The 20,719-nt window shown below is 28.2% G+C and overlaps 1 protein-coding gene across 1 annotated transcript; it reads right to left on the bottom strand.

Annotated features, from left to right (window-relative positions):
* Positions 1-13,584: 13,584 nt before the first annotated feature.
* LOC108560456 (sex peptide receptor-like) lies at positions 13,585-18,561 on the bottom strand. The gene is made up of 2 exons (XM_017918009.1): positions 17,542-18,561; positions 13,585-14,178 (listed from the first exon to the last, which is right to left on the bottom strand). The coding sequence occupies exons 1-2, from the start codon at positions 18,542-18,544 to the stop codon at positions 13,991-13,993; spliced, it is 1,191 nt and encodes a 396-aa protein (XP_017773498.1). The 5' UTR covers positions 18,545-18,561; the 3' UTR covers positions 13,585-13,990.
* Between the last annotated feature and the right edge of the window lie 2,158 nt (positions 18,562-20,719).

Genomic DNA, 20,719 nt, shown 5'->3' with positions numbered 1-20,719 from the left:
AGATATTGCATTAGAACTAATACAATTTAAAGCAATTTTCCCGCGCATTTTTCAAATTAATTATTACATCATCAGTTTCCTATCAATTCTTCAAGATATTTGATTAACAATTTGATGTAACAATTGAAAAAATGTAATTTCCCGGGCATTTTTTTGGTTTATTTCATTATAAATAATAGAATTAGATGTAAAAACATATAAGAAATCGAAATAATATAAAAATCCCGCGTATTTTTAAATTAATCATTACATTTTTTTTATTCAACATAATTTTATTCAGCCAATTTGATCACAATACATCCATCAATTTAAAAATAATATAATTTTAAACCAATTTGTCTTTTCAATTAAGTTCTTGTGATGGATATAAATTCAATTAAAAATTCAACCCTTTTCAATTACGTAGCCATTTTTATTTTTATGAGAACATTGTTTATCGCCAATTAAAGGAATGTATACAAAATAAATTTGGAAAGAAATATACAATAGAATCAATAAAGTTTGAGGGTCAAAAGACAAAAAGGGTGAAAATTAATTAACCTTCTCTTTTGAATCCTCGATCAAATGAAGAGAGAGGAAAAAAATATCAATAGAAATTTTGGGAAATGGATTAAAACTTTTTGGGACTCATGTTATAAATAAGGCATAAAAAGACGAATAAAAGATTATATAACAGAAACTTCTTTAGTAAACTGTAAATCTAATAAGTATTTTAAATGGTTGCATCTGGTTTGGACAAGGATAATGGAGCAATTGAAACTTTTCTTTGTTCCACGAGAAATAATTTATTACAATCTGAATTCTGTTTCGAATTCAATTTCCTCGCTAATTTCCAGCACGTACAACAACTTTTTTTACAATACACACGTGCAAAGCATTCCCATTTGCGCAATAAAAGGATCTTTCAGAGTAGTTTTCCTTACTTTATAGCTTTTGCTTATAATGAAAAAATTTCATACTTTATATAGAAATCATTATGTCAGACATTATAAACTTTTAATTATCTTTAATGTAAATTTGTTCATTTCAGACATTTATTTCATCTCTCTAATAAACTGCACAAAACTCTTTATGAACTCTTCAAGAAAATATTACGTGATCGGAATATCGAGTCGTCGACAGCCTTAAAACAAATGTAAATAATAAATATGGTGTGGAGATGGCAGTAATTTAATGTCCGTATTTTTCTTTCTAGGTTTCGAGTAAATACCAGAAACTTTTCCAAGGGAAACAAAACTAAACAGAAAAAAAAAGAAACAACTATTGCATGAACGAATCTCGAAGAACTTGCACACACGTGGAATGGATGGAATCGAGACGTTTACTTCTCGCAACGGTTACGACAGGAAAATCAATAGTTTCTCCTTAATATTATGAAAAAATATAAAATAAATAATAAATTTCAAATATTATTTTTCATTATTTTCATTATATTGTAGTCAATATTAACTATCATATAAGTTTAATTAATACAATTAATTAAAAATAAATAAATATAATTATTAAAAAAAAATACTCAAATTTGACAGTTTATAACAAAGGAACGCTACATTTTACAAATTTAGTATTAGGCTCATTGGAAAGGCCAGACTTTGTTCTTTAAGAAGCATATACGATGATGTAATTATCTTTCTTGGTTATCGTGTAATTTGATGAAATGTGAAGATATTGCTTTAAAAGTTTCTCACACATTTTATTAAAATATTTTTTTTTTATTATTTTATTTATTAAATAATTATAATCAATTCTTATATAATGATTTATTAATTGTGGTTAATTCATGTAAATTAAGTAAAAAAAATAATATTTTTTAGGGTCAGAAGTATTTCAAAGAAATATGTATTTTATTACAAATTAAATAATTAATTGTTTACTAATTTTAATAGTAGTAAAGAGTTAAATTTCGGAAATCCAAGATAATCTAATTTATGAAGTTTTTTTCAACAAGTATTGAAGTTTTATTTCACTAAAACATCACTAAAAATTATTATATTTAGAAGAAAACAAAGAAAATTGCATAAAATTTATTTCAGAAAGAAAAATGCAATGGAAATTGAAACGAGACAAGGAAGTAGAGCACAGAAAAGTGAGCTACGATAGAGTAAAAATTATGCAAACTGCAAATCTCAAATCAATAACTTCATCATCTTCAAGACTTTCCTTCTACTTATATACATCTTTTTTTGCACAGACAAGTGATGAAGCTCTGATCCTTAATAATGCGTATTCCTAGCACACAAAAAACACGTATCATTATCGTCCTGGCAGGATCGTGAACATTTATCATTCTCTAGTAAAACAGAGACGTGCATGGATCATTCGTCGCTTGCTATTCGAATCTATATAGTAGACATAGTGATAGAAGTAATTCAAATATTTTTCCCTTTTTTTTTTATTATTTTGTGCAGACGCGCGATAATTAATTAATAGCCTACTAGCTTTAAAATTAATCAATTTAGTTTGAAAAGTAGTAAAGTATTAAATCTATGAAATCCAGGATAATCCAATTCGTTTTTATCAATCATTAAGTTTTTCTTTTTCAATAAGTTATGAAATTTATTTATCTCTGAGACTAAAAAAAATCGTTATATTAAGAAGAAAACAGAGGAATTCGCATTCAATTTATTTCAGAAAGTTACCAGAATCAAATATCAATATAAATAATGAAATGAAAATTCAAACGGAAAGAAGCTATGATGGAGCAAAAATTATGCAAACTGCTAATCTCAAATCAATCGTCTTCAAGACTTTCCATCTACTTTTATATATTTCTTTGCATATAATTCAAATATTTTTCCCATTTTTTTGATTATTATGTGCAGAAGCGCGTTAATTAATTAATAGTCTACAGGCTTTAAAATAAATCATTTTTAGTTTGAAAAGTAGTAAAGTGAAATCTATGAAATCCAGGATAATCCAATTCGTTTTTATCAATCATTAAAGTTTTTCTTTTTCAATAAGTTATAGAATTTATTTATCTTTGAGACTAAAAAAATCATTATATTAAGAAGAAAACACAGTAATTGGCATTCAATTTATTTCAAAAACTTACCACAATCAAATATCAATATAAATATTGAAATAAAAATTCAAACGGAAAGAAGCTACCTTTAGAGTAAAAATTATGCAAACTGCTAATCTCAAATCAATCGACTTCAAGACTTTACATCTACTTTTATATATTTCTTTGCATATAATTCAAATATTTTTCCCATTTTTTGATTATTATGTGCAGAAGCGCGATAATTAATTAATAGCCTACTAGCTTTAAAATTAATGATTTTTAGTTAAAAAGTAGCAAAGTGTTAAATCTATGAAATCCAGGATAATCCAATTCGTTTTTATCAATCATTAAAGTTTTTCTTTTTCAATAAGTTATGAAATTTATTTATCTCTGAGACTAAAAAAAATCGTTATATTAAGAAGAAAACACTGGAATTGACATTCAATTTATTTCAGGAACTTACCACAATCAAATATCAATAAAAATAATGAAATGAAAATTCAAACGGGAAAGGGAAGTAGAACACAGAAAAGTGAGCAACTATAGAGCAAAAAATATGCAAACTGCTAATCTCAAATCAATACCATCATCGACTTCAAGACTTTCCACCTACTTTTATATACTTCTTTGCACATAAGCTGACCGAAAAATGATGAAGTTCTGATCCTTAATAATGCGTATTCCTTGCACAAAAAACACATGTCGTTATCGTCCTGGCAGGATTGTGAACATTTATCATTCGCTAGTAAAACAGAGACGTGCATGGATCATTCGTCGCTTGCTATTCAAATCTATATAGTAGACATAGTGATAGAAGTAATTCAAATATTTTTCCCATTTTTTTTTATTATTATGTGCAGACGCGCTTAATGCGTTTGCCAGACGCGATTATTAAAATAAATATTGAAATACTGTTTTTTTTTCCTACTCACAACTTTTCCCGACTATATAAGCCTATCTCTAGTTCCGTAATCAAAAGCTTGTTTATGTATAAGTATATATAATCATAATAAACATAGACTGGTTGTTGTAATCAGCTGTTTTTGTTATGTAGCAAATCTATATTTAAAGTTACGAGATTTATTCTACATTTTTCATTGATAAGACAAGTTCATCTTTCATTCATGTTTACTACAACAATCATAATACATTTATTAATAAACACATAATCAGCACATTCTAATATTTTTTTATTTAACTTTAAAAAAAAAGTAATTAATTTAACGAATTAATCAATTATACAAATTTCTGCAGTTTTTAAGGAATTAATTTAACAAATTTATAAATAATATTACAAAAAAAAAATACGCGTTTACAGTAAAAAAATCACTATTTTTCTTAATCAAATAATAAAGTAAAAATTACTAGTTATTTTCTTAGAATTTTATTAATAAGTGTCAATATGTTTGTTTCCTAATTTTTCATTTGGAGCGTAAATTAATTGATCCAATAAATATGTACACAATCACAAAGCTGACTCCAATATTTCCGCGAATAACGAACCAATTAAATCATAGATTTTCACTCAAACTCGGCCAACCGTATAAAGTACCTATAAATCATAAAATTACAGCTACAAATTGGACACGTGCACTAAAAAAATAGTTTTACAGCAAATTTTGAATTAAATTCAATTAATTTTCATCTACAATTCCAGTGAAAACAAAAACATGTATTTGTATAGAGTGATTTTTTGTTATAACTTAATCAATTTTGTTGAAATGTAAATAAAAATAACAACAATATAACATGAAATAGGAATAAATAACTAATATTTTCTTCTTTACGGATTTCATTTAAAAATACATACAAATTTTGAGTAAAAAGAAACGAGAATTCATTTCATTGTATAGTGTTAAATTAAATAAAATGTTAGTTTCAATTAATTAAAATAATAGCGTAAATTTTAATTGATCTGAATAATTTAAACGCAATTTTCAATTACGCTTTCAAGTTTCAATTACAAATTGGCGCCGCGCATTAAAACCGTCCAATAGGGGATTTAAACCAATCCAATTGGATTCCGGTCGACATAATTAACGAATATTTATGGAATTCGCTCGATTTTCTCGATGTAAATAAAATGTAAAAAAAACAGTAACTAATGTACATCCGGATATCCGAGATTGCTATTCCTGTGTGCATTGTATGTAGAATTTAATTATATTTCGGATTTCAATGGGATGAAACTCAATCTGATATAGACGGCGCACAGCTTGCTTTGAATGCACATATATTTGAGAAATGAACATACGTAGTATAGTTCTCCATTATATTCACTAATTTTGCATTACTCGCGCGGCGTCTGTGAAATGCCAGTCGGTACAAACAGTAGAAACTTTAAAAAAATGCATAGCAGATCAATTGTATATTTATATAAACTAATTACTAACATTACTTTTAATGAAGTTTCTAAGACGCCATGCGAGTAACTTTAATTAAACAAAGTAAACGATCATTAATAAAATATGAAAACAAGAATGTTCAATTAATAATTTATCAATCATGTCGGTTCAGATTTTTCAATTAAAAAACGCTCACGTTTCCAAATCGTTTCCCAATTTCCATTACGAAAAAAAAAGAAAATGTTGACTGAAGAAGTGCAGGAACCCCAATAATATTAAAATCCAATTATATCGAAATTCTCCATCCAAGTATGCGCATCTTCTTTTATTTAGGTTTTTAAAAGAAATTCTTGAAAAAAAAGCATTGAAGACTACACGATGTGAATAATTTAATAAACGCTTTCAATTGCTGGAATTAATTCTCCGTTTAATCATTCAATTAGGAAATTATACAGAAAATTTATTTAAAAATTTTCATAAAAAAAAAATTAAATTGATTTGAAAATTTTAACTTTATAAAAAACTCAAATTTAATGAGATGATAAATCAAATTCAAGGTTATTTTTTAATAAATTGCTGCAAGATGTCTTCATTCTATTAAGATGAAAAATTTTATGACTTTTGCCTTTGGAGAAATAGATATAAATCAATGATTTCCAAGTCGTTTCACGTAATCATCATTAATCAACTACATTCGGAAAGCTACGATTTATGTAATATCTTTTTGTAATTAATGAGATAATAATTTAGAGAAGTTTATAAACTTTGCAGATAATACATTTTTATTGACTTTGGTACAATTTTCAATCTAGGGCGGAAAGACAGTAAATTTATGTAAGATATGTAGTTTTTTTTTAATATTTTAGTTATTATATAATCCTTATAGTGCGGGACATGATCTCTTACTTATGTAAATTCTAATCACCGCTGGAAATAGGTATTTTACTCGTGGTATACAGTTTCTGAGTAAACAGAAGCATTAATCTTTAGTGTCTCTAAGTGCCGCCAGTTTGGATATGCAGAATTCCCAAAACCCTAGTCACAACCTTATCTACAATATACAAATAACTTTGAAAGACATTCTTGATTAAGTTTTACAGTCATAAAGTGTACTTTACGACTAACTATAGCTTTTTAAACTTCACTTCAAATTTAATTTAATAATAATTATCTCTTGCAATCATGATATAATTTCAGTACAAATTTCATCTTTATTTAGAGACCAAAATACATATAGACCGATTAACACAAATTATAGGTAAGAAATATTTTTTGTTTTGTAACAAGATAATCATCGTTGCACGTTTCTGGGATTCTGAGAAATCTATGCTCAAAGTTGTTTCCAGTTTAATTTTTAACAGAAAAATTTTCCCATAACGTTTATTAAACATGCAAAAGTTTGTTCGTCCTGAAATCCAAAACTTTGTGGATATTCTACATTACATATGTATTTATTATTATCTAATTTATTAACATTTATTTATTATTATGTATTTCATTAATATTTATTTAAAATTACGTAATTAGTGAATAATAAACATGTATTTTTTTATATATATTTTACGTTCATTATTTTTTTTTCTCTGATTTATAGAATTCTAGTAAAAGTTTCGAAACTTTTTTAATTTAAACTTAAATTAAGTTTTCATCTTAAATTATTATATATAAAGATTTTTTATCAATTATTTGAGTAATATTAGATGAATTAACGGAAATATTTATTAATAATTAAAAAAAGAACTTAAATATTTATTTTTTGTGTAATTATTACAATTATTATTATTAAAATGTATCTTAATGTTACAAATAAACAATTTTATCATATTTATTATAATTAAAGTTGATAAAAGTTAATGTTCTTGATAAATTTATGAAAATATTTTATGATAAAAATGTTTAGGAATTTCTGCCATTTTTTTTTTGTTTTGCGACATTACTTTTACGTTATTGCTTACTTAAAATTCCACACGTTTATCCAGTTATGTACGTTTTATCACGTTTCGCTTTAGTCCCCATTGGAAAACTTCTCATGGATTAAGGACATTCCTTGAAAAAGTTTAGGACATTGAAGCAAATAAAAATAAACTGTTTTGAACATTTACAAAATAAAAACATTTTACACATTTATATTTTATATTTTTATAGAATGTTTCATATATTAAATTAGTAGTTAATTCATAACAAATTATAAATGAGTCCAATTTTATTCTAAATTTAAAGGTAAATTTGCAAATAATTGATTTTATTTTACTCTTTGCAGCCCAGTGATTCCAAATGTAATCATCAATTCTAATTCGAAAACATAAAAATTACTTAACTTAAACATTCGTAGTTTTCACAATATTTTTGTATTTTTTTTATAAAAAATAGAAATATTTTGTAACTCCTAATAAACTATTATTTTACAAATTATCTTTAAAACTGTACAACTTTTTTTTTATTTACATATTTTAAGATTACATAAGAAGTAATCATCGTTTTATGTACAAATTCTTGAGTAATATTAATTGGTAACAACAAAAATATTTGCAAATTAGAAAATTTAACAAAAATAATGAAAGTAAGTTTTATTATGAGACATAATTAAGGAGAATTAATTAATGGTAATTTTATTGTTAATTATTTATGCATAATACATGTCCAAATTAATAATTGAGTTAATATTATTTTAAATTTGTTGTACATAAAACAATTTTCATATGTTGTAACATAGGCAACCAAATCTACATATAACTTTTTAAATTACGTTAAGATGAAACAATTTAAATAAATCATTGATTGTAAGCACAGAATAATTACTTATAAGTAAAAAAATATATTGTTTTATTTAAAAATTGAATAATTATTACATAATTTTAAAACTTTAACATTAATGACGTAATAAATAAATAATAGCAAATGAAATTGGTAAGTTCTAACAACTGAATGATTTAAATACTAGATTCGAAAGGAAGACAAATATTAATTACATTTAAAGCTAGACGCGCGCTCTGTGTGCATAAATTAGCGACGGACGACAGACTGCGGTGGTATTTGCAAGGAAGTTTCCATGGAAATTTCAATTTTTTGTTGGAAAATAATTTCCCATTTCATTAGAATCAACATTCGTCCGTTGCAGCTTAATTAAATTCCTCTGGTTCCCGATTTAATTCCACCGATTTCGCACTTCCTATTTGCATTTCAATTCCATTAAGTAATACTTCTTAGTTTGTAAACTAATCGCAATAATATACAATTAGATTTATTAGTAAAACAATAAAGCAATTAAACAAAGCAATTCACTTAACCAATATTTTACATATAAATTATAATTTTAAACTAATATTTTATTAATTTTAATGAACTCATTATTATTTTTCATTTCCAATTTAGTTTTTACAACTTTGCCAGTAATTAAACGATGATTAACATCTCCCCAATTAAACGAAATAAATAAGTTTCTCTAAGAAATAAATGATTATTCCATTATATAATTTAAATACAAACAAAATGCATTACAAATTTGAAAATTACCATGAGACGTCTTCACGTTCTATCAAATTACTCGAAAAATAGTTAAACTAATCAAATTATCAAAAATGCAAATTCAAGGCAAAATAATGGCATTTTCAATAAGCCCACTGTCAAAGCTGTGATTCTTCTCATTATCCTACAATAAGCTGTCAAAGTAAAATAATAATAGTTTTCTGTAATTTTCCTTTTTAACGATTTTTCGAAAATAATAGACTAATAAGATTTAATTTTATACATTTCAATTTCATTAAGTAATACTTCTTAGTTTGTAAACTAAACTAGTCATTTTATTAGTAAAACAATAAAATTAAACAAAACAATTCACTTATAAATCAATATAAATGATTTTATACTAATAATTTATTAATTTTAATGAACTCATTATTATTTTTCATTTCCAATTTAGTTTTTACAACTTTGTCAGTAATTAAATTACTGATTAACATCTCCCCAATTAAACGAAATAAAAAAGTTTCTCTAGGAAATAAATGATTATTCCATTATATAATTTAAATACAAACAAAATGCATTACAAATTTGAAAATTACCATGAGACGTCTTCACGTTTTATCAAATTACTCGAAAAATAGTTAAACTAATCAAATTATCAAAAATGCAAATTCAAGACAAAATAATGGCATTTTCAATAAGCCCACTGTCAAAGCTGTGATTCTTATCATTATCCTACAATAAGCTGTCAAAGTAAAATAATAATAGTTTTCTGTAATTTTCCTTTTTAACGATTTTTCGAAAATAATAGACTAATAAGATTTAATTTTATACATTTCAATTTCATTAAGTAATACTTCTTAGTTTGTAAACTAATAGCAATAATATACAATTAGATTTACTAATAAAACAATAAAATTAAACAAACCAATTCACTTAATCGATATTTTTTTTAAATACATATAAATCAATATGAATTATGATTTTATACTAATAATTTATTAATTTTAATGAACTCATTATTATTTTTCATTTCCAATTTAGTTTTTACAACTTTGTCAGTAATTAAACGATGATTAACATCTCCCCAATTAAGCGAAATAAATAACGCGATTTCTTAATTAATGATGATTCATTGCTGTGTATAACAAAATTTTAGTCATTTTTTATACAATTTAAAAGTCTTGTAACACTACGGGTTTTATCGCTTACGAAATACAAATATAAAAAATCTTCAAGCCAATCTCCCGAGTCGTGGGAACTTCCCACTTCCCTTTTATCGAAAAGGAAGATTGGAGATTTCTGCTTCCTTGTGGTCAGGACCCTTCTTCACTATCGAACTCCTTAACTGTATTCTTTTCACAATTCTGGACCCGCACAATATCTATCAAAATCTGTTCTCTGATCTCGACCATCTCTCTTCACGGTTCGATCCAATCTCTCTGAAATTCTGGAGTCCTCCTAGCGTTCAGGAGCATAATTACAATCTTAATTATTAATGCATAGGAATGTTTTTGTAAATTTTGTTTTATTGTTTACAAATAGTTATTGTAAAAGCGTATGTGTTTTCTATATATATATATATATATATATATTGAATAGATTTAAATGCGTTGAAAATAAATGATTAATTAAGGACGTGTCAGGATTCGGACGCGGAATTAATGAGAGACCAATCAGGGATAATCAATTCGGTTGCCTTTTAGCTTAATTTGTTTACCAAATCGATAATTTCACATCTTTACAGCTTTTACCACAAAAACCATCATTTGAATATACGACAAATTCATTAGTTTTCTATTAAATCAATTTTTTTATTACTTTCATAATCACTTTATGTAATAAATACTAGAGAAAATTAAATAACATAAATGAAAGTGTATAATAAATATTAAAATATGAATTATTTTAAGTCGAAAATACACACATTTTAGACTGTAAACACATACGAATATAAAAAATTCTATTTATTAATTTATGTTACAAATTGTTAATTTTAATTGATGTTTTAATCATCAAGAGAATTCCAGTTTCGTCCACTTTTTTTCATCTGCATCGATCAATATATTGCGTATGCACGATATGTGTAATTCCCATTTAATAAAACACAAAACGTGGGAGGAAACACTTTAATTCCGGATGATTTTTTTTTGTTGGTTCGTACGTAGAAAATGGCACGTTGTGCTGCATAAATGGCACGCATAAAGCTCGTCCTCCACACAGCCCTTTCCGAATCCCATTAGGAACGCAAAACATTTGCATATTTTTACCATGGATTCGCTGAAACAAAACAAGAGAAAAAAATAAAACGATTACTACGTTATTTGATCACGTCAGTCTTGACCTAATGGATGATATAATTGAAGCGTACTTTTTCAACCTTTCAAATACATTATATGACGAATTTATTGCTGGATTAATATGTTTTTTTTTATTCAGAAGTTATGAAATTACGTACGTTAATACACATTTTGTTTTTTCGCTGAAATGTGTCGATTAGCACGCAACGTGCATAAAGAATATAGGTTTAATTACAATTTTAATGATAGCTTAATTGTTATTATACTTGAGTTGCTCAAAAAAAATGTTTCTTTTTTAATGGAATTTATAAACTGAAAAGTTATTGCACATTATTTATATAAAGCTGTTATTATTAGAGCTTCAACTTTTATTTAATTACTCAATAAATACTTACACTAATTGAATCATCAAAAAAGCAAATTAAAGAATAAAATCATGATAATTCCAATAAACTTACTGTCTAATCTGTGAAATTTATCTTTATCATATAATAAGCTGTCAAAGTTGAGCAATAAACATTTTCAATTATTTCTTTTTTTTTAACAATTTATCGAAAATAATAAGATTTTTATTTTTTTTTTTCATAATATTATTTAGTTATTATTAAAGAAAGTTTCTCCAGATAAAATAAGAAATAAATGTTTTTTTTCATTATATAATTTAAATACAAAAAAATGCATTGCAAATTTGAAAATGTCCATGAGACGTCTTCACGTTTTATTTATTAATTACTCAATAAATACTTACACTAATTGAATCATCAAAAAAGCAAATTAAAGAAAAAATCATGACAATTCCAATAAGCTTACTGCCAAATCTGTGGTATTTATCATTATCATATAATAAGCTGACAAAGTTGATCAATAAACATTTTCAATTATTTCATTTTTTTTAACAATTTATCGAAAATAATAAGATTTTTAATTTTTCATAATATTATTTAGTTATTATTAATGCAAGTTTCTCTAGGAAAAATAAGAAATAAATGATTATTTCATTATATAATTTAAATACAAAAAATGCATTGCAAATTTCCATGAGACGTCTTCACGTTTTATCAAATTACTCGATAAATAGTTACACTAATTAAATTATCAAAAATGCAAATTCAAGACAAAATAATGGCATTTTTAATAAGCCTACAACCAAATCTGTGATTCTTATCATTATCCTACAATAAGCTGTGAAAATAAAATAATAATAGTTTTTTGTATTTTATTCAATTGAGTATATTTTCATTTCATTTTTGATTCAATTAGTAAAAAAGCGCGCATAAAGAATTTATTTTATTTTGTGGATAAAGTTGTAAGAAATGCTCGGATTAAAGTAAACTAGGGAATTCAATATCAATTTTTATTTCGAATTGTTTGGGAATTGAAATCAACGATCCGCACTTCTTATTTGCAGTTCAATTTCATTAGGTAATTGTAAACTTTCCAAAGTCATCCTATCTCGTATAGATGCATTCTTCATTTCTTAATATAACATTTTTATATATGAAAATTATTAATTTCATATTAATTTTAAATTGTTTCAATGTTGTTCATTATTAATTGATTCTTATCATTTCTTTAGTAATTAAATATTTAGTATTGTTTTAAAAAATTCTACAGTTCTAAGTTAATGAAATAAACATGTATAATCCTTTTATTGGAAACAAGTTGTTAAAGTGCAAGTATTGTGTAGAAAATATATGTGAACTTAAGAGCAATCAACGTGTAAAACAAATAGATTTAGTCGCTCGTGGAAATTATTAGAATAAACGCTGCTCCATTTCCTTCCTTTCACCCTGATCCTATCTTATCGTATTTTCAGTTAATTTGCATGCGGTATGCGCTTTTCCGATACAACAACGACCGCTGCGTGATGACCCTTAAAAAGTCCTTCCATCTAATGGAAACAATCGCGTGCGTAGGACATTTTAGCGCTTCAATAAAAAAAATCCCAATTATGTTTTTATCAAACTTCGAAAAAGATGTTGATTTGGACATGTATTTAATATCTTCGAATTTAATACGTTAAAAGCCTACGTTTAAGTAATCTTCACGTAGTAGATATCATCATCATCTTCAGGATAATCTGGCGGGATATTTAATTTCAAATTGAAAGAGAAATCCTCGTTGAAAAGAAAACAGTTAACATGACACAACAGTCAGGTGAAAGATTGGAAAGGACTACACGTCGCTCAAATAACGATTTGAAAGCACGACTCGCACATCCATGACAATCGTCATACCTTTCAGACAAATCACTTCGACGAAGTAATGTTTTGTTTCGTACTTTAGCATAAAGATCCTGAAAAGTATTGTTTTTACACATTTCAGTTCAATTATTGAAATAATCTAAAATTTAGAATCCAAGATACATTTTTATGTTCTGAAATAGTTTTTTTTATAAATAAATATAATAAATAATAAATTTGGGGAAGATTCAATTAATTTCATTAAAACTAAATATTCTTGATTATTAGACTTAAGTTTATTTCTTAGACAATACGATGAGACAATATAATTAATTACATGTAACATTATATAACTATAATACATCACAAAGCAACATTTAAATGCATCCGATCTGGGGATCTCGCATGCATCACTTCTCTTCGTCGTGTTAAATTAACAATCATCGAGTTTTCTGGATGCGCGGGGCTCGTGCGTATCCAGAAAACGAAAATTTCATTATTCTATACAATAAATACGGGTACACAAAAATATATATGCTAATAAATTTAAATATATTACAAAAATATACAGTTGGGGGACATGGGGGGAATTAATGCAAGAATCACATTCATTATGTTCCTTCTATTTACATTTCTTTTTGTTTCTGTTGGAGATCACACTTATATAATTTATGTTTTATAAGAGGGCGGCTTTTTTTAAACGATGGTCACCTGCGTTGCTCCGCCGTTGATTTCGAGAGGACCTTGAGACAGAGGTGACCACTTTGTCAACCATTTAGGTCTGAAGACTTCTTGGAAGGTCGTCCGGAATTGCCGCGACATCGCGCAATACAGGATGAAGTTGATCGATGAGTTGATCAAAGCCAGGAAATCCATCAGATCACCTGAAACCATACAATTCTTATTAATCCATGTCGCAATTTCATGTCTTATACAAAAGTGTTGATAAAACAAGTCAAAGCTTTTATATCTCCATGTGAAAATGATAGGGCGAATATATCCGCCGCTCCTTCGCAAATAGTTAAAACTATATTCAATAGTCGAAAAACATGTCAGTTTAAGATGGATCAACTTAAAAGCATTTACAAAACGGAACGTTTATTTAAAAGACAGCTAAAACTGATGGATCATCTGCATCATCATCATCTAACTGTCCGCATTTCAATCAAAATCTTAATAGATTGATGGATGGATGCCCTCGTAACTTTCGCATTTTCTTTTCGGTAAATATAAGAAAGCTGACGTCGTGACTGATAAATTAATTTAATCACCCGGATGGATGAGGATGTAAGGAAAACACGAGAAAATATATGCGGAAGTATTGATTTTCTTTAAGTTAATCCACTCCCGCGCTGAATACCAAATTTTATAAGACCGCAAACAAATCGGGCGTTTAAAAATATAATGCATAATCAAATTTTAGGATCGATGCGGATAAAAATAGAGACATAAGTGTATTAAAAACAAATCATATTTTAATTGGAATAGATTCAATGACAGCTGTCACATTGTGTCAAAGCAATTGGGTCGCTGTACAAAGTGGTTAAATGACTCAAATGACAGCTGTCAAAACGAAGAACTGATGAAATGCACTATAGATTCTAGTGTCTATGTAGACAAAGCTTGATATGAACCCAAAAACTGCATTTAATTTGCAATTCCTGAAAGGACACACGCACTTCATAATTGAAACAACAGATGGCGTCTTCATTACTTCAATATTTTCACCATGACCTTGAAAATATTTACATCTGAATATTTGCATTCATTTTTATTATACACTTTAAACAAGTTTTGTTTTCCTTATTCGAAATGAAACCGTTACATAATAAATTCATTAGACAGAAAGAAATTTTCTAAATTGTAATTGCCAATATTTTCTTTTTTTTTTTTGCTCTCCTGAGAAATCATAAAATATTCGGTCCGAGAAACTTGCAAACCAGAAGGGAATTCTGTTGCTGTAAACCGGAAAGTTAAAATTATGAAAAATCCCATTCGTCCACGACTCCTGAAAAATGTTATCATTCTCAGATATGCATTGCCCTATTTCATGCTGAAATATAGTGCGCATTCGATTCCAACTTTTTTGAAAGCATTCAATGCTTATGCAACGACTTCATGGCTCGAAGCAAGAAGTAGTGAATTATGTTCTATAGAGAGTTACAAAAAAAAAGAATAGGAAGCGGAAGATAAGCGAGTTTTATATTTTTCGGAGGATGAGAAGAAACGTATAAAGAATCTTAATATCAGCAGAAAGCGAAAGTTTATTGCGTCCATCCCAGAAGTATCATAAAACGTAATCTTTCTTGAAAGATTATCTAAATTATTATATATTTTCACTAGATTTACTAAATCTTCTTTCAGAACACTTTTTCATTGAAATTATCATTAAAATCATTAAAACTAATTAATAAAATATTGATGTAATTATTTGAATATTTTAAGAATTTTGTCCAAACCAAATCCAATTACAATGAGAGAATTGTCCATTCGAGTTGGTCAAAACAATACGAAGCTTTACACTCTGATGTTGTGCAATTCCATCAAGCAATCCTTTTTTCCTTTTTCTCGTTTGAAATGAGAATCCCTTCCAACATAATTGCGGGCCTGCATTGTCGCAAGACAAACAATATAAAGCTTCAGGGGTGGTAAATAAGGGTTGGCATAACAGAACTGCAAGAAAGAAAATGAGAAGAAGAAAAAAAACAACAACAAACCGAAGCGTGAACTCACGAACGCTCTGTAATTAGTGCTGAAACTAATGGGTGATCTGGAATACTTCAAGTCCCAAAAGTTTTATTTATTTTTTCTTGGATTATTTTGAGGATAAGCATGAATCAATGATTGATTTGTTTTTCGTTTCCTAATCCGTGACGGATATTGGATTTGGCCAAATGATTGATTTGTTACTTTGTTCATAATCAATCAACTGTTGTGTTGAAACAAATCCGTGTGTTGTGTTATCATTATTTCTCTTTCTGTAACTTCTCGTTTTCATCAAATATTGCACATTTACGTAAGATTTGATGGGCAATAATACCACTCAAACTCCATACAAACATCAACAATGCAGGAATAGGAGATTAAAATCGTTGCATGTTACACGAACTCTATTTATAATTATTGCTCAGTTTTACTACATGACCAAAAATATACATTTACACAAATTACTATTTACTTTGCAGCTAAAACTTTAATTGAATCATTAAGTTTATAGATACCAAAAAGGGTAAGTTAATTATTTCGCTCTGTTAATAAAATTATATAATTAAAACAAAACTTTTCAAATAAATCTACATCTTCTTATAATCAATATTCTAATAATGAATCTTTTTTATGCGTTTTCTGTCTTTTAAACTCATAAATTTTTACCAAACTTTTCATTTGGTTATAATTTTATTTGAATACTTTGCGATTTAAGTATACTCTAATAAAAAATAAAATTTGCCTCATCCGTTTCCGCTACATTTTCGGTGTAATTAATTTCTTTCTGGATTTTTTTTGTTCATCCTTCGTTCCGCTCAGCCGATCCCATTTATTTTTTATTTCACTCGTCGTCTCCTTTTCAGTATGAAAATGAAACCATCGATCGTTTCGTCGGGAAGTTATCCTGGTTGGACGCAAATTACGTTAGTCTGAAGAGCTCTTCTAAATTAAGAGCCCAATACAATTTAATTTCTAAATAGGAGATGAAGAAAAAACTTTGATTTTCCTATTGACCCAATTACCCAATTTCATTAACAAAGAAGTATACTGTAAACTGTGATTATCTAATCCAGTTTAAGTTAAGTATTAGCATAAGTATACCAAAGATAAGCATAACATTTTTTAACTGGAAGATAATTTGTATGGTTTTGTAATCCAAACACCAACAAAATTATTAAATTGAAGGCAACCTTATTAAAGCTGTATTCTCATAATTGTTATTTTTTAACTGGAAGATAATTTGTATGGTATTACAAACGGATTTGGTGATCAACAGGTGCAGATAATTCAACTACTGTGTGTTGGGAAATCATATAAAAGTCTTGATGAGGAAATGATGAGGACGAGAGTATTTCCATATAACCGATTAAAAAGCAATCACGAATATGTTCCTTATTTTCTTTTTCAGCGTATTTATATACATATGCATGGATTTTCCTGTCGTCGGAATTAAGCTTTCAAATTGTAATTATTATTAGACAAACGACATTTTTTTATAAAGACTTCAACAAATATTATGAAATTATTTATAAAATACGTACCTAATGGATGGTAGCATTGATCTGGGAATGATCCGCCTATGATGACTGAAAGCAGACCTAGTATGGCCTGAGGTAATTCGGTGACGAGGAAGAGGAGGAGCACTGTGACAAGCATCCTAGTAGTCCTGTCCGTCTGATGCTCCTCTTCCAAAGTCTTTTTGTGTTTCAATGTCTTTTTACCATTGGTATCGATCAAAGGCACACCACTGTTAATTAAGAGATGCCTGCGGCGTCTCTTCGTCTCCATTAATCCGGAGATAAGTCTGGATGAGAGCACTATCAGCAGTATGCACGGCGCCAACTTTATCACAACACCGTAAATTAGATACGAGACGTTCTTGAAACTGCCAGTCATTTGCACCGTATACAAAGAGACGTTCTCCCTAGGTCCGGTATAATTGGCCAGCATCCTCTCCGAAATGATCCTCCTGTCCACATCCACCGACCTATGAGTCGTGGATATCTTATAAGTCAAGAACAACGGTAGACATATGATGGGACACCAGATATACGTCAAGAATATCGTGAGCAAAGTCTTCGGTATACTCGTCACAGTCTGCAGGAATCTGTTGTTCTGTCTATGCGAAATTGCAATATACCTCCAAATAGCCAAGATCACAGTCAAACAGCACGAAATGAAGTGGCATATCAAGGTGAAGAGCGCATGGAAATACGTGTAAATGGCCCACGTGTACGAAAAGAAACCTTCCGTTAATTTAGCTTCAGGATTCAGGTAGAAGTAATAAGCGAAAGGGATGTAATCCAGCATAACCAGAATATCCGATACCGCTAATCCTGTCAAGATGAGATTCGTAGGCCATCGCATCTCTTTCGTTGTTAACACGCAGATGTTGAGGATGTTCATGATCGTTCCGAAGACGCACACTATTATACTTAGATAACCGTGGATTCCGCTGTAGGTTTTGGCGAAGTCCGTGAAGTTGCAATAAGTGAAGTTCATGATGACGTCTCCGCTCGAATTTCCTCTCGTTGACACATCCATCTTTGCGTTATGTCACATCTTACCTACAACAACAACAAATAACTTATTAGTCACAATAACTTTTCAGGTACGCCTTTTGCTGCATGTAATTAAAACGATCTTACTTTAATCTTCAAAAGTAATTTCTTTTCATGAATGTAATTGCTTTACGGTCGGATCAATGGACTTGAGCTTTTCGCAAAGATCGCTTTTTCTTTCACACCCTTCTACTAATACAGCTAATCTTTGATCACATTAACCCTAATGATAGCCGATTTGGCTGTGGTCCACGTTCGAGACCCTGAATTCAGAGATCAAGGTTAAACGTCTCATTTCATAATCGAATAAAAGGTCGACTTAATAAAAACTACCAGTAAAATCAAATGTTTTATATAATAAGTAATATTTTTAGCTAGAAGAGACAACAAAGTCTTTGTATATTTGACAGCTGTCACTTTAATAAAAGGTAAAAGCTGTCATTATGTGACAGCTGTCAAAATATGGTAATTAATATATTTTCATGTAACAAAGAACACGCACCTCTTTATGTAAAGAAATCAATTTAGAATTGGGGTGCGTCTTTTATATAATTGATTTTCCAAAAATTGTCTCATACATTTGCGGTGTTTTATCGGATTATATCAAATTCGCGTTAATTATCGTGGATATCGAAAAACTTATACATCAGTATTATTGTGTTCACCGCAAATATTGTTATGTAATCGTGAGCAATTAGTGTCTCTCACGTTGACCACACTTCCCTTTTATTATTGTTTTTTTTTCTGTTCCTACCCTTCAATTTGGGCCGCAAAACCAACAGCGGAGGCCGGAGATATCCTTTACAACAGGACTCAGCGCAAATTATCCTTTATTTGCTGACCGGAAGGTCCATATTTATCGACACGTCCGACTCGATTTGTTCCTTTTGGACAAATACACGTTTCATGAAACTTTCTCGCACGGAAAGCGACGTGAAAACTGTATGAAAATACATAGAAAATGGAAATTTTTTCTAATATTTCCGTGACATTTACAAAAAAAAAAACAAAGTGTTTACATACTTTACTATTGTTATTTATTTACGTTGCATATAGAATTACACGTTTTGATGGATAATCCAGCAATTTGTCATGACTTAGTTATTTGTAACAAAAAAAAAACAAGTGACCGCGTGTAACTGGCGTGGTAATTAATCAATTTGGATTTGTTTAAAGTCCACAGCCATTATTACGAACGTTATAAATCAAATGTCATTGAAATTCCACTAGTTTTTCACTACAATATAATGAAAAAAAGTTCTAAAACACAATTTTTCATTAATAATTGCACATTAATAATTATTCTACACAAATTTAATGAAAATAAATATATTTTTTTATATAATTTCGATCTAGAAATCACTTAATTTCAATTATTTTGAATGATTGAGTTATAAAGTTTATGTGAAACGAGATAGAAACAAAGGGCGCAGAAAGTTATATAATAACAGAGTGTTGGCATTCTCTAGGACGCACGTCATTACGCCGAATTTAGTTCAAATTAAAGCGAATTGGCGCAAATGGCTAGCAATTATCTAAGTATTTGAATTATGGAATTAATTGCGCGCGTTTTTTAAATGTCCACATGGTTTTTTTATTTGTTTATATGTGTCTTAATTGGACTAATAAAAACATCCAATTGGATTAGCAACAACATAGATTAATTTACGTATAATTGTAGCAAAAATGAAGGAAATATTTAAAATATTCTTAAGAATAAAATAAAAAACAAATTTCTAAATTACTTCTGCTCAATTAATTCTATTTCAGAGAACTGAAGTTAACTTGAATGAAGTTCAGGTTTCAGAATATCTGAATCTCTATTACTTTCAGCGTTTTACCGCTTACATTGTGAAATGTTCTGATATTTCATGAAATCATATTTCTAGGAAATACAGAAGAGGATACGAGAGCTGCAAATTACCATTCACGAACGAACATTCTAAATATCACTTACGTATTATGACTACCCAATAAGAAACTTATACTTATCTCAGCAAATGCTATAACTATATTAGTTTCCGGTGGCAATCGCAAGCCCGACTGTATCAAAATCCCGGCTGTATTAAAATCCCGACTACCATAAAAATGTTATTGTAGAAATTTATAATAATAAAAGACACTGTCGGGATTTCGATATAGTCTGGATTCTGATATA

Source organism: Nicrophorus vespilloides, unplaced genomic scaffold (assembly GCF_001412225.1).
Source record: "Nicrophorus vespilloides isolate i.1.1-1 unplaced genomic scaffold, Nicve_v1.0, whole genome shotgun sequence".
NCBI classification, from domain to species: Eukaryota; Metazoa; Arthropoda; class Insecta; order Coleoptera; family Silphidae; genus Nicrophorus; species Nicrophorus vespilloides.
This window is presented reverse-complemented; position numbering and strand designations above follow the sequence as displayed.